Source organism: Ooceraea biroi, chromosome 3, assembly GCF_003672135.1.
Source record: "Ooceraea biroi isolate clonal line C1 chromosome 3, Obir_v5.4, whole genome shotgun sequence".
Lineage (NCBI taxonomy): Eukaryota > Metazoa > Arthropoda > Insecta > Hymenoptera > Formicidae > Ooceraea > Ooceraea biroi.
In genome coordinates this window covers 6,066,106-6,082,589 of record NC_039508.1, presented here as the reverse complement: position 1 = coordinate 6,082,589, position 16,484 = coordinate 6,066,106, and the positions used below count along the sequence as shown (strand labels likewise).

At 41.9% G+C, this 16,484-nt stretch overlaps 1 protein-coding gene across 2 annotated transcripts in view; it reads left to right on the top strand.

Moving 5' to 3' along the window:
- Positions 1–16,484, top strand: part of LOC105277510 (polypeptide N-acetylgalactosaminyltransferase 2) — a 185,068-nt gene that overhangs the window by 131,628 nt on the left and 36,956 nt on the right. The window contains exons 2-3 of one of the 2 annotated variants that reach the window (XM_026968444.1): positions 10,208–10,380; positions 10,999–11,118. In XM_026968444.1, coding sequence (XP_026824245.1) covers positions 10,208–10,380; positions 10,999–11,118 — 293 coding nt within the window. Of the gene's footprint in view, positions 1–10,204; positions 10,381–10,998; positions 11,119–16,484 lie in introns of both variants that reach the window. The other variant, XM_026968443.1, reaches the window with a different exon arrangement.

Sequence of the window (16,484 nt, the reverse complement as noted above, 5' to 3'; positions counted from 1 at the left end):
AACACGCTGGAAATAGAAGGTTCTCCTAGCGCGAAAATAAATTTTTATCCGAACGCGTCGTTTTCCTGTCATACATAATCTGTGGCGTTTAGATTAATCATTTAAAAATTCTTCCGTGCGGATATTATAATCACTTACAATATTTCACTTACAATAAATCATTTATAAAAAATTATTGTACAGCGTATGTGTCTTTCTTATTTATTTAAATAAATGTATATAAGCGCATGTATATCCATACATATATTTCGCTTGTTTTATTTTTACGTATGAACATATCGATACCTGCAACACGACTTGTAGTCTATTTCGATTCAGTGTCCGTAAAACTTGAACAGCAACTTGAACAATCCAGTCAGTACTCCGATGATAAGCGAGAAGAGAGAGTTCGTTTCTTTCTTTTTCTTCTCCGTTCTCGTTGCTAGAAAGAATCAATATGTTCTAGCAGCCGCGTGGTTGGTCTCATCTTCGATTCTCTTCTCCAGTTCTGGGCCTCATAAATACGCTCATCCTTCACGGCGACGCTGCGCGGATTAAAGAGCGCGATTGGAACGCCGCGCGATGCAAAAGTGCATTCCGCAGGAAAGAAACTGCTAAGAGTAACGGGCCGACAGTAAATTTACATTAGAGAGGACTGCCGAGGACACGGGAAAGCTCTTCTGCTTTCAAGCTTCTCGCGCCCCTTCGTCTGGTATCGACTACGTCGTTCCACGTTATAAGTCGCTGATGTCTATTGTATCTCACATTTTCTATCAAAACGTGATATCCCTTCCTCCTATGCTATCGACCTATATATAATTTTTATAATTACCGCTTTATCACTTTCACAATTTTGCAATTTAAAACAGCCTAAAAATGATTAAAGTTTCAATAAAAATGTAAAATAAATATTTTTACATCACATTTAACACAAAATAACTTACTGTACTGCTTTACTCAAGAAACAAACAAAATTAAAAAATTAAATAACTATTTAAGAACTGTTTGACTTTTTGAATAATATGATAATTACATCGGTGCAGATGTAATATATGACCGCAAGAAGTGTAAGATGTGTCTTTTATAGTCGGTGAGTATCGTGTTACGTCGAGCATTCATGGATAATGAGATAGCTGCCGTTGTGTGAAATATTCCGTGCGCACTTCGCAAAACTGCACAGTAACGGAGATAAATGGAATTCTGCTGGAGATAAAGATGAAGAATCCGGGTTGACGGCCGCGCGGTTTGAAACGGGGTGGCACGTGTAGCTCGTGCGACGTGGCATTAATGTCTCCTATATCAGCTTGATACATGTGGTTCTGCAGACGTGAAGCTTAGCATACAGGTCACGCTAGACGCAACTGCAACCACGTGGATTACACGAGTAACACACTCCGTAGTGAATCCGCATATATGCACACACACACACACACACACTCACGCGCGCGCGCGCATACGCGTCCGGTGTTAAAAATAAAATCAACATGTACTACGTTTTGTTGGACTTCAGCTTTGTGCGATCAATGGCAAATCTGATGTCGCAATCCAGATTAAAAAGAATCAAGAAGCTTTTTCTATCACGTTTGATTTAATTAACGGTTTAATACGAAGCTAAGGCAACTACATCCAAGGATTATATTTGAAACGTTACGAATACGGTAAAGTTTGATCAGAGAATGACTTTAAAGTGCGCCTTTCTGCTTCCGTGAGCCGCGAACGAAATCTAATGAGACACTTCACCCGGAGATATTTTAGCAGTTCCGATGTTTTATTCTCAAAGCGAGCCAACTCGAAACACCCAAAGCCATGAAAAAAAAAGCGTTAATTAAATGTCTAACTTTATTAAAACGCGACGAGGTAGCTGGAGATCGGGCCTGAAGTGACCCACCGTCCCCCGCGGAAAAAGTTCGTTTTATGCTGCCGCGACGGGTGAAAAAATCGCCAAACTTTGTGAATTATCTCCTGCTGACCTGGTTTTGTCTGGGGAAAAAAATGCCATCGTTTCTCAAGGGCTCCGGACCGCGAGTTAGCAAACGCGATCCCGTGATCCCATTACATGCAGTTTCATGCGATGTAGAAAAAAAGCGGATACAGAATGAGAGAAAGAAGAGGAAAGAACGAGAGAAAGGGAAATAGAGAAACAGAGAAAAAGAGAGGTTGGAAAAAGAGTAGAGCACTAGTTGTATCCTCGGTTTCTCTGAGATGCAATGCGACTGTTCATATCCGAATAGGAAGATCGATAAGAAACGTTGTTTCGTTAAGTGTCGAGGTTGCTTCCAGCCTTCTGGCGGTGGCCGATCGAGCCCCGGCCGAGGGTGGAAACGACAGTCATCCCCGGGTTCTTACCATTGTTCCCGTATCTATTGGGAGCGTTTCGCTCAACCCTTTCGCCGCCGGTCGCCGACATCGAGTCGGTATCGGGGACTAATGCCGCGCGGTACTCATGCCGGATTCTTCATCTTTGTCTCGTGCACAATGGGTTTTGTTTCGGGAGGAATTTCACGGGCGCCGCAGTTGGTTTGCCGTACACACCATAGCTGCCAGCAGACACTGCAGAGTAATGCGCTCGTGCTTCTCCTCGATTTTTTCCAGCAAGAGAGAACAGTCGAATTGGGAGATAAAAGTAATTACCATGGACATTGTGATCGCTTTTTCGAAATTTTCCGCACACAACTAGATTGGTTGCTTTGAGATATGACCCCACTGGAGCGTACTGCCTAATTGCTGCAAAATGAAAAAATGAAAATATAAAAAAGCTATATATGTCTCAATTAATACGACGAATAATTATTAGGATGAATATAACTAGCATGAAATTCTTCTTATATCTTTTGAAAACTTGTAATTTCGTCATATTATGAAGACAACATTGGTTTATCTTACTGTAATTAGCTTCTTTGTTCAATATCATGTACGAAAGGAATGATTCATAAATTTTTGTTCTTCGTATAAGATGAAAGATAATTGAAATCTTTCCCGCGAACAAATAGTCTTCTATCTATCTTGACATCGAATTTCACCGTCGGTGATCCCATAGAACGTCCTCCTGCAGAGAGAATCAAAGAAGCAGCTGCTATTGTTGCCGGTTAATTAAGGGAATTGATGAAAGATTAAGCAGTTCTCTCTCTCTCTCTCTCTCTCGTTGTCTTCTTTCTCGTCTTAATAGAGCATCTTAAGTCTCCATCCTATTTTTGCTCGTTCCATCGTTTCTTCATTCGTCGTGTCCGAAGGCGGTAAAGAATTATACACCGTATTGTATAGCAGAATTGAACCACTCTGTGACTTGTGCATTTCTGTAAAATCAAAAAACATTTGCGTATTTAAATTAGATTATATAAATAAAAATATTTCTTTTCGGTCGTAACGACAACAATTTTGATACTTTCGAAAAATGTATAAACAAGGCAAGAGACAATTCAATACATTACTGCCAACCATAATGGAACGTATTTATAAGTAGAGCTGTAACATGAAGTTTTTAGTTTAACAAATCAAACATATAAATCATTCAATAAATATATTCGTTTTCTCGTTTTTTTTTTACAAATGTTTATTACTAGTTTGCTTTAACGAGAAATAAATATCGATAACATATGCATAAATATTGTCAGTGGCTCTCGAAATTTTGAATTTTCACGGAAAATTCAATTATAAAGAGCCCGCACAATGTTCAGTTGAATATATCGGAAATAAACGCGCTGGTGGCTGGTAATTATAAATAAATTTCCGCTGCGTGCGCCAACACGTCAGACAAATTTAATATTAACGAAGGATTATATTAATACGTACATTGCCGGATGATCTCTGTGGTTTAAACGCTGCAACTTTCACGTAATACAATATTTCACGATTTTCGCAGTTTTATCGAAATCGTATGCATTCTTTCGTACGAACCGATATTTACACTAGCATGAGCAACCATCAGCAATACTCTGATAATATGATTAACATACATATATGTAGCCGTATAAAGTTTTAATTTACATTTCGATGAAATTAACAAGCCACAATACTACATAGCTACATAAATGACTAATGCGTTGAAGATTACATTAACCGAAATGATACCTTCAAACGAAAGTACATTAATAAAATGCAGTTAAAGTCATTCCATCAGGAAGTATTCCACTAAAACTACTACTGAAAATTTAAGGTAAAAAATATGCACATACATCGAAATTACAAAAAGAAAAGAATCCAGAAAATATACGGAGCGAGACAACAAAATATAAAATAAAGTTCAAATAAATTTACTACGTTTACTCGTTGGGTTCTTCTCGTGATGGAATATCTTAGACCCCGCTTAAGTCAGGGATTCATGTTTTGATGCTAAGTGGATTGCTGCGGAAACATTAAATTACCTGAAAGCCCACGATTCGGTCTGCAATCGTCCGAAACCGCTACGGGGATGACGTGGGACGAGCCGACCATTAACCGCAAGAGCCCCATATACAGGATAGTCGTTCCATGAAGGACGAAGCGAGCCATCGACTAACTGGATTTACCGGACTGGTCGAATTTGCTGGGAAATTAACCCTTTGTAACCATAGCGCGCGTTAATACTCACTTTAATTGGACGCGTTACGCTGACTGAAAATCAAACTCACGACGAACATGAATTTAGCGAGCCCGAAAAACTGCGCGTCGTGCAGATTTGCACGTAGATTTGCATATCATTACCTTTGAGGTCCGTTGGAGTTAAATCTCTCGTTTCGACTCACCCTTTGCATTATTGCGCTGAAAAATCGACTAAACGGACATTTGCATTCGGCGCGTCTCGAGACACCCCCCGTAGAGAGTGCTCGCTCGTTATAGAGCGTACTCCACGTCATATTGAACTTCAGTCCCGCTTTACTCAGCTGCCACGTACTTCAATTAAGAGCGAGAGACGCCGGTGAGAATAAATTGTTTCGTCCCGCGCGCAATCTTCCCTCGCCGGGGCGCCTTCATTCGCCCCGAACTTTGCGAGCTATCGTAGCTTGCGCAGGAAACGGGAATACCTTTCCCTCCTTGTCCTTTCTCTTCTCTGATCCTCCCCCGTTGCCTAACAATATTTAATCCCGAGATCGGATCGGCCGGCGCCGCAAATTTAATACCGACGTCGTGTCCGAGTGTCATCCCTCTCACTTTGTCTGCTTTCGGGCAAATCCGGCTCCGTAGCTACGAACAGTTTCTATATGCAAATCTACTCATAACTCAGCGAAAACATATCGGACGGGTTCGGTATTCTCCGCCGCGTGTATTCCCGTTTCCCGCCCTCTTTTCTGCCCGCTTCACACCCTCGTCTTCCTGCCTTCCTCTTCTTCGCACTCGGCGAACCGATTCCAAGTGCGCCCGTCGACACTCCTCTGGAGATGGAAATCGCAGAAAATTCCACACCCCCGACAAAATTACAACGAGGTGTGCTGAGAGTGAGAAAGACGAAACAGTTGCCATCCAACCATTTCCGTAGTCCATATTTTCACGTGGATGACGACGGCGCGACAGGACCCTTCCTTTTTCCAATCTTGCGATATTTGGTTATCGACTGTATTTCTTCCGCATAAAAATAAGCGGACACGGTTGGTCGGTTGAACGAGCGATATGAGATTTTCGTATCTCGAAGTACAAAAGTAAATTTTATTCCAACGATTTTTGTACAATTTTGTAAAGATGAAAATCCGGAACTTGTCTCTCGTATAATGATGTGTGTGAAAAAGAACTGAAGTTATATCATTTAATAATTTACGAAATAATTCAAGTCTGCATTAACAGATTATTAATATTGTGACTTGCATAACAAACATGAGTTCCATTTCCTGATTAGATGAACACAATAATGCTTTATGTAATTATTGAACAAAGTAATTGACTTTCTACAAACGCAACGTTAAATTTAAATAATTTTGTTTGCTTGTAATAAATTGTTTTGTCATTCAATTTTAGAGTACAGATAATATATTGTATCTATATTATCAAACACACACAGAAGTTAAAATAATTTGAATGAAGATAAACTGTATAAAGAAATTTTGCAAAATGTTTGTGAATAGTGGATAAAATCCTTATGGCATTTTATTCTACATTTAAAAAAATATGTTATTATGTTATATTAAATCATAAATGTTATGTTAAGTATATTAATATCATAAAGCATATTCTAGTGACAAAACGTTCTACAGCATCATGTATTTAGATTATAACTAACACGTAAATAATTACAAATAATTTCCTACAGTTTCGCGTTCACACCACATTATCATTCGCGATGAAACTGTTTTCATCAATTTACGAATCCATATCAAAGCGGCCTAATAATAATACGTCAGTAACTCGCTTACATTATAACGTACATATGCTCGACGGCAATAACCGCATTAATAATGCGACCCTCGTCGATAATAATCGTGAAATCACGTACCTTGGCAATATCGCGTCGGTCGATTTCGGTTATCCAGACTCGCGCGGGATAACGCAAAACAATAACGGAGAATGACATATCCGCCATTTCCTCATTTATCGTAGTGGAAGCAGTTATTTTTCGGATGTCGCGCGATAAAGTCTCTATATATTAGATATTTCAAATGACGATATGTAATTAGCGATAAACTTATTGACAACTCTTTCTCTCTCTCTCTCTCTCTCTTGTGTCTTTTTTATATTTTCTATGAAAATACTTCGAAATAATGCATAAATCTGGAAAATCGGATTAAAAACATATGTGAGTATATATATCGAGATCAAGTAGATTCATTGTAAGACAATGACAAATTAATGCGCAGTACGCACTAATAAGGGTACCAGCTGCATATTTTATCTCGAAATTAAATGCTGATCGACATAAATCGATAAACGAGCGGCTTCACAAAGTTCGCGATGATTACGCGCGTAAATAGCATTATCGGATGCTAACTGGCTGAGCTTTAACTTAGTTTCCTTAACGCGGACGAAGGAGAAGTGCAGGAGTTTTTGTTGCTCCTCGGGAGCTTTTAAGGTCTCTTTAATCCCCGGAGAATTTCTGCCTGAAGTAAAATAGGAATGTTAAGTATACGCGCGGAGCGCGCGGCGCGTTTCAGCTAGAGGAAGATACCAGGAGCAGAAAACCGTTAAATTATATGCGATTCCAACGGCAGATAGATCTCCGCAGCGTGTGCGATGTTGTTAAATATGGCATAATATCAGCTCTAATCATTATTCGAAGCCGCGTGTGTCCGCAGCGGCCCGCGAATCCTGCTGATCCGACATGCCCTGTTTCCTCCCTTTTTATTATTCCCTATATCTTTTACCGTGAGCGAAAACGCCAACGGGTACGTCGGCAACAAATGTGTGATCTGCGCGTACGGCTATTGTCCGAGCGCAATGCATTCGCCAGAAGGCGCTTCCGGTTTCGCGTATCATTGCATCGGCGCATATGCAATGAATTTTATGGGAGTCACGTGCGCGCCGCGCTCTTGTCGTGCAAAAAGAAATAATGCCTCCGCAGTGCTGACAGTTATGCTCGTAAAACCCGCGGAAGAAAAATTCGTCCCCGGAAACACGGGGAACGATAAAGCAGCATCCGCGAATCGAGATCCTTATTCTTTTTGTCGATTTGCTGAGCGACTGATGCGCTTCACGAATGATGTGAGTGTGACGTAATCCAAAAGCATAATGTAACGCAAACAGTAAAGTGAAGAGTATAACGGTATAACGGTATGACGATAACTCCGTATTATCTATATCTTTTCAATTAATGTAATGAGAAACTGCAGCAACGTCATCAGTTTTATTATCTCGCTTAATTAATTAGATGCGTTCCACAATGGAATATTCAAGAGGAATATCAAATTGAATTGCTGAATTGAATTTAATTAAATTAACTGCTAAAACATAATTGAAATACTGTTTTTTATGTTATAAAACAAGCCCCCACGTCTTGAATTTCTGCTTTTGCCGAGCGATAGCTTCCAACTCGAAGACGTTTAACTCTGGACCATCACTGTGCGATGTCTTCCATGTGACAGCGTTAAATTATATGCACGGTTAAACCTGTAACACGACTCTATTAGATCGCCTTCACGTTCGGAATCCGATACGTGAAACCGAAAGCCAATATTACTGACAGTGTTAATATCGCTAATACATCAGCGGCGCGCATTAGTCAATTCCGTAGCGACGTAGCATGGCATAATTTCGTGATGACATAAAGTTGCACTTGGCGGCTAGATCTCCGCAGTTGTCGCGATTAAACGTTACGAAGGTTTTTTTTCCGTATTTCGTAAAATCGCGCGTATGATTGACGGTACTTGATACACGTTACCAGCACGAGCGACACAAAGGACAGGCAGCTGCGAGCTGCGAAACAATAAAAATATCGATTCACGCCACTTTTGCTTTTAACCCCACGGTGACTGATCGTACGAGGGCACTTTATCGCGTTTTATGCGACAACGCGGATGTTCGCGCGGCGTCATGTGGACGCCACCGCCGCCGCCACTGTGGAACCGGATGCAACAGCTTGCCGCAGACCGGCTGTCCGAGCGCACTTCCGGTTTAATTCGGTCCGTGACCCGTGAATTAATATTTCATCGCGTTCGCGTTGCCCCCGCCTCGGTTTTCGCGATGAAGCGATTTTCCTTCATCGGCTCTGTCGCTCCGGGCATCTCGCTCGCCTTCTCCGCTTCATTCGCTCTCTTTTGTCGGATGCTTTCGCGCGTGAGATCGACGCTGTATGGGGTTAACGACCCGTGCCCGTAGGAAATACTGCCATTCGGATTGCAGCCAGGATCGCCCCCGACGGAAGAAGAATCGCGGTGAAATTAACGGTTGCTCGCCCGCTTCGGCGTACAATGCAACGCATTAATGGCTCTGATGCAGACGCACTTACCGCACCTATTCTTTATACAGGCTTTAGGACGCTTACTACCACCTTTCTAAACGATTGCCGCGTCCATTTTGCCGCATGACGCTCCAGAAGCGGAGTAAACCGCCGATCTTACCACATTCCTTCGTTCGATCTCGCAGTTCCATTGTCGGAGAACTCACAATCAGTAGACATCAGAGAATTCTCCATTAAGGAGAGATTGAAGCTAATTGCTTCTTGACCAAAGAGTACTACAAATTTTGTATTTATATTTGTGCTTTCCTTACGTTTCCCTGTGTGCAATATTCGTTCGAAAATCAATCGTGTTGAAATGAAAGCCAGCACGTGTTCGAGAAATTTAGATCGGTTGGTGAGCGGGCGAACCGGTTACCTCCGCTTGAATATTCCACTGGCGTCCCCCGGCTCGTTGTTAAGACACGAGCATTCGACCATTGCAATCCGACCGATTGTCCACGCGCCGCGATCGCCACGTTTCCTTGCGGAAACGAGCGCGGGATCTTAAGTTCGTTCACGTAAGCCCGCAAAGTCATACGTGCCAGGGTCACTTCTGCGAGCGCGCACGAGAACGTCCGCTCTCTCATTTCCGAAAACATCTTTGCGAGGAACCGAGGACACGCGGAGGCGAGTCTCCGGAAGCCTGATAAATGAAATTCGATGACCTGTATATTGACGACGCGGAGGCATCCTGCCTGGAGCAGAAGCACACAATGCATCGGCGATACGACGAGCTGGCGACTCTGTAATGACTCGAAATCGATACGGCGTGTATACGGTATCGATGATGCGATCAGCAGGATCGCGAGGACCAGGGCAATCGTCTTGCCCTCGCGTCGAAACCAAACGATCCGGGCGAGGAGCCGAGACTGAGTTATCAAGGGCCAGAAGGGCTATTCTACCGATCCTCGGAATTGCTCGTAGATGGCGAGATGCTGTTCGATGCTGTTCAGATGTTCGGATACACGATAATTGCATTATACTGCGAGATGCAGTTTGCGGCATTTCGTTATTGGAACGTACACGTACTCGCCCGTAACCGGCCTGAAGCGTGCTCAAGTTTCCCGAATTAATGGAAATTAATTTATCGAACAGCAAAGAACATTTATTTTCCATGAATTGCCGGTGCGTAGCACTTTAACAGGTGCGCTCAATCATCGCACAATTTGCTGATTGCAACAATTTTACGTTTCGGTTGCAGTGTGCTCAGGGTTTTCAAAAGCGTTACTTTCCACGGTACAAATTCCAATACATTTGAAGCTTTTCCAGTTCCAATACGAACGTGGGCGATGTAAACAGCACACTCTTTAATTTTGATCCAATTTTGATATAATTTTGATACAAATATGAATGAGAGGCTGAAATTAACTCAATTTATGATTTTGTTAGCAGAACGAAAACAGGGCCTTGCGGCTGAAAGAGCCCGCATCCCTGGCGCTCACCGCCAGCGGCAATTCCGGCAGCTACGTGGATCCAGACGGCACAGCCATCGTGATGTCGTCCGAGCTTCTACCTGCACCAACATCGGATCCGAGAGTCACGTGGAATTACTTCGACGAACAGGGGTGAGTCCCGACGAGTCTCGAGGAGATCCTGCCGCGTGTTAATTAGCTTGGCGAGGCTGTACGTCTTCATCCGCGTACGAACTTCATCCGCGCCCCAGCGATACTCGGTGACTTCCGGCGTCGCGTCTAGAGCATCCTTAAGCTCTCCGGGAAGCATTCTCGCGGATGCAACGTGAATTCCGGTATCGCGCGAGACTTTCGACTTCGGTGCCAAGTTGGCACATATCAAAAAGTATACACACATACACATACGTATAGCAAAAAGCTATCAGCTCTGCGTCGTGGCCGTGTGTGCTAACTCTCCGTCGACAGACAACGAGGACGCGTCGAGGACCGCAAACGCCGCATCGCCGCGGCATTATTGCATGCCGCATTATGTCGGGAATGTTTCAATCTCCGTGCCGTTCGTCGGCGCAGTTACTCGCAATTACGGCGGCCGCAAGAACGTGCCGTTATAATTATCGCGATAGGGACAGCGCGGGTCGCGTGCGACTTTACGGTGGCGTGTTCGCCACGACACGTTCGTCGGATGCATGCGAGGCGCGATTCGATGCGAGATCCGAGGGAAGGAATAACTGTGAGAAATTCAGTCGTGCGATAATTTCCTCTGCGCAACAGGTACGTCTCGAGGGGCGGTCTGCGAGCGGGCGAGGACCCATACGCGAGGAATAAGTTCAATCAGGAAGCCTCCGACGGTCTCCCGAGCAACCGTGACATACCCGACACTCGCAGCGCCATGTAAGTAGATTATTGCATTTGCTGATATATCACGTTTGCTTTTTTTATCATCACGCAGATGCATGTTGGAAAGATTATTTACACGGTACATTATTATACACATTAATTTGGAGATGTATAGCAACGTGTTAACGCGGTTCTTATATATACACTTATTATACGAGGATCGTCCATTTTAATATGCATAACAATACGCCTAAAGTGAGCTTAATAGCATGATTAATGTATATCTTATTTTTCACGATCCTTCTACAGTATTTATTCGTTGTCGACTAGCGAAAACGTCTCAAAAAGACACATCGACGGAATTGCTGCATCTTGCAAAATAGTCCGATGTTTTATTCTGGTGGTTCGCGCGCTCACAAAAGACGAGTCTCCCGAAGTCTTTAAATAATGCATTGGTTCGTATAGCAGTGAGCACTATTCGCACTCAGGTAGTCAGCATGCGGGACAAATATTTAGAAATAAGTGAAAAGACGATGAGAAGAAATAGCAGAGACGCAGAAATTGGCCTGTCGATCGATCACGCTGCTTATACGCTACTATTGGCAGTTACGTGATTCTCTTGGCGGATATTATTCCTTGCAAAACCCCGACATTGGAAATCCGTGTGGCATGACAAGCCTGCCATACACTCAAACCGTCAGACTGGTGGTTGCCTCGCTGAAGAAGAGGTACGGCGAGATCCCTCACAAATACTAAATAGTAATACATTTTCTCTCGTACAAGCGATACAACGTGATTGTTTAGTTATTTGCGGAGAGGAACTTTCACTCAATTGACCTAAAACTCGATGACGAGCAGAAAAAAGAGATAATGATGCATGATCTCTTGTGTCTCGGATATTATATCTGAAAGTGTTTATATTATATTATAAGGTCAATTTCTTAAAGGATCGAAAGAGCATGTCTACTCTATTTTTGTCTGATTTCTTATTAACGTGCACAGCATCAGAGATCCTGTGATGTTGAGAGATGGAAGAAATCCATTTCCCATATGCAGCCGCGAGATTCTCAATAATTTCCTGCGGAAAGTAATCCAATGTCCAATATATAGGAATCGAAGTATAAAGCTCGAAAATCTCATCAAATTTGAATTTTCGCGTTCTATATCTACATTATACCTATATCTATATATATGTTTAATGGTGCACCTCTCTTTCTCCTTTTCACATGAAAACACTCACATAAACACATGCGGACACGTTCGGGTACGTGATCTTCCGTATAGGCCGAAACATAAAATTGTAATTGGCAATTCCGTGGGTTCCTTCAGACAAAATGAACACCTGGTGAAATTCCCTTGACTCACGTAGCGGCGCAATCTATCCTCGTACGCTGTCCAACAACGTCTTTTTATATCATGAAAAATTCAAAGCCGGCATGAAGTTCCAATGCATTCAGATTATCAGGGAGTTCGAGTTTCTCTCGAGAAAAGCGATAAAGTCGCGGTCATAAATTCTTATCGGTACGTATAGATCATTGTTACGTGTCAAACGTATTGACCGTCGGAAACGCGTCCAATCTATGAAAAATTTCACGTAAAGCTGTGTGTATCCTCTCCACGTTTACAATCGTGACACTGGTAATCGACATATAAATTATAGCAGTTACCTGCTACTATACCATATCGCTGGAAATCACACGAGAATCGACCGTTTATCATTCGGATAAAGATTAATCGGTTATCTCTATGATACACATGCTGCGAAGATACATCGATAATTAGCGTCATAATGTTATTTGCAATAAATCGTGCTTCAACGTTCATTTCCGTACTATCATATTCGCTTAATTAAAACGTCATTAATTAATTACATCTACTTTTGCTTTATTGCTGTCATTTTCCTTATATTTTGTAATACGATGCCTCTCATAAATTGCGAAATAAATATCTAGATCTACATAGTATTGACTTGCGTTATAATATATTATCGTATTTGATTCGTAGCAGGAGCACTGCGTAAGAAGAAACGACACATTTCTTGCGCGATGTATATACGGAAACCGACATCATATTCGCATTACATCCACGACTTACCTCACAGATTGCGAAATGCAAGGATTCCATTTTATTGCAGACTAGTATTCTTCTCTGCGAATCGATTCCACGTTCGTTGTTTTGAAAAAATCATACTGGCAAGCGTTCCGGTGCAAGAGAAATATTGCGGCTCCGTATCGCGCGTGAAGTAAATCCTACTTCGAGAAAAATCGTCGCGGGAGAACGTACTCGTTGCAGCATTCTCTAGTAGGTGAATTTTCAGAACGTAACGCGTTCGTTCCCAGGCGAGTAATCGGAAAGTCAAAGCTGGTGCTGCTCCGACGGAAAAGGGACGGCTCTTTCCAGCACGATCGAAGATCGATCGTTAAAGGATTTCGACTCGATCTCGACGGCTAGCCCTCCGCACGGAAGAGGCAGTGACGGGACGAGAATGGAGGAAGCAATAGGATCGAGTTTGCGAAGTTTAGGGATCCCATGCTTAATGGTATTGCCCACTCTTGTTACCCTACGTGTCCGATACACCGCTAATAAAAACGTAGACTGACTCAACGTGCTCTCTCGCTTTCGTCGAGCGTGCGGAGAACACCGTCCACTTGAAATTTCAATCCCCGCATGGCATCAACAAAGAACAACGTTCATAAACTTGGCGGCAATTCTGCGGGATCGACTTAACCGGAGATAATGGTATTGCTTCGGACAGCTTCGACTCGATAGAAATGTCTCTTTTTAAACAGAACTTTAGAACGGCATTTCAATTTTCATGTAGCAATCAATGTGTAATCAGGTCGATCGTGCATTTAATTGTTTTGGTATCATGGATTATTACATGGGCCGAAGCGTCCGTCAATCAAAGAAATTAAAGTGTGACTCAGTCAGTTCGACAATTAATTGATCATCGTTGCAATCAGCACGCGATGTATTTTGCGAAATATTATATGGCGTAAAATCGCGCGTCAGAGAGTATCGCGAAAGGATACGTGCGCTACGGGGTTTTATAATGCAAAATCGTGTCAAGGCGGGTGCTTTTTGTAACGTGCCTCGATATCAGACGATCGATACCGCGTTTATATCGGAAGGCCGCGCGCCTGTATCGGCGAATTTGGAATGCAGTTTCTGTTCGCCCTTTCTCCGACTGTCTCGCGTTGAAACGGGGCTGTTCGACCGGGCTCTCCTCCACGTGCTCCTCCCACCGTTCCACGGCAAGGTGATCTAATTTCCTGCGTTTCTCTCTTCCGCAGCCGTGACGCGCGGCTGTGCCGTATTTCTTGCGAACAAACACGATCAGCGGTGGCATCGGAGCACCGGCGAGGCCTGTCAGAGGCGACGGTCCCCGCGGATGAATGTGACTCACCATCGATATTCGCTCGCGCTCCCCGGCTACGGACGATATTGCGCAAGACACCATTAATTTTGCTTCAAAGCGAAGGCGGATTCGTATCGGTTCACGTCCGTTTGATTAATTTCATATAACACGATCCCGAGATCGGACTCGGAATCCGCGCGTGAGTTATCGGCTTGATCCTCGATGCGAGCTTCGTTTTCTCCGTCGAGAGTACGCCGTGTATGGATTCCTGGCGGAGTGACGCTCGGAGATCCTCGCTCGGTTACTATCTCGTGAATCACAAATGAAAAATCCGAGGCTGCATAAATGGCGACTGATCGATTTATGTTTGTATCGGAGATTTTATGAATACTAGTCATATGAGCTTAAGAGTAAAAAAGAGATTACAGGTCTTTAGGAGAATACATTAATTACGCTAATACGATTATTACGTACAATTTATATGGAAACGTGTAATTAATTATGTAATTAAATGTATGAGTTATCATTTCGCATTTGCGATTGGTAACGTGTTCCTGCTCGTTATATTAATTGCGAAATTTGAGTACTGATATGTGAAACAGTAGAAATGTAAATCAAAACAGTAAACGTTACGCGATCTCTGTTAAACGAGATTGCAACGCTGAAGATTTTATTGATTGCCGAGGAACTAACCGGACTTCCTCACTCACCATAAAAGAACTGTTTATTAAAATACTTCAAATTTTCATGAGAGATGCGCTTGTTTGCAAAGAAGCTCCGAGATTCAATCACTGCTCCGGGCTTATATGACATTTAACTTTCAGAGGAGTTTAAACATTGAACTATTGGACGTAGGCGAGTTGGACTTACAAAGTCACTATAGTGTTCCGCAAATACGGCATTCGTTACCGTCCAGTGATTGCCTTCTCTCATAATTTCCATTAATATGTATCCTGATTATGAAAAACTTGCGTTCTACGTTTAATTGAGCTCGATATATCGATGGCTGTATTAAGACACATTAATGTGCTTCGGTTCTTGAAATAAAATTCTAGGAAAGAGTTATGTTTGATGTACATTCGTAAATTCGTCATCATACTTAAATTTTATAGGATTTCTCGAAAATCCTTTATTAATAATATTAAAACAGCATTTCGTGCACAAAGACAATATGTTGCGTTTTTCAGACAGCATCGCAATATTTTCTAAGATTCGCGGATTTTTATGTGGATGCGAACTGCCGTCATGTACGAAGAGTTATGATCACGCCGAAAACACCGACCTCGATAGAACAAAATGCCAGGAGAAAAATTATAGGAGAAAAATAGAAGAGGTACGAGGTTGCGAATGTGTTTCGGAGCGCAATAGAACTATCTATCTGCCTGCGTCTAGCTGGCTGATAGTAACAGGATCTCGCTACTTACGCGGTCTGATTGCACTCGCGATACTTCTACTTGGCACAATGAACAAGCGCGTTCTTGACATATAAGAGAATCGATCTATCTACAGTTCTTCAGAAATTGCCAATGTTGCAAAGCAAAAAAACACTGTCTTACGAAATAAAATAAAACTTTATAAAATAATATACCCTTTTGTGCATTTATTTTGTGAAAAAGGAATCTGTTTATATACTTACTCTCTGTTAACCCTTAAACCTCCTTATTGTGTAATTAAAGTACAATTTAAGTATTACTATATTTGTTCAATATATATCTACATTTTACAATGATTTTATTTATAATGCATTAGTATAACAAATATTTGATTCGTGATATAATAGTCTCTGCCACAATCTCATAAAGCATTCAATCCAATAAAGCATTTACATAATTAGTTGCAAATGATTTGAATCATCATTAACTATAATTTGGCATATCCAAATTAATAAAATAAACAAGAAGATAATAAACTAAAATATAGCAATAAATTACATATTTTTCACTCATCAAATTTAAACAAAATTCAGAATCAATATTTCTAATGTATTTTCTGCATTGTTTTATTCATTTATAATACAACTTTATTTATAATACAACTGTATTTTAAAATCGTAAAATTTAAT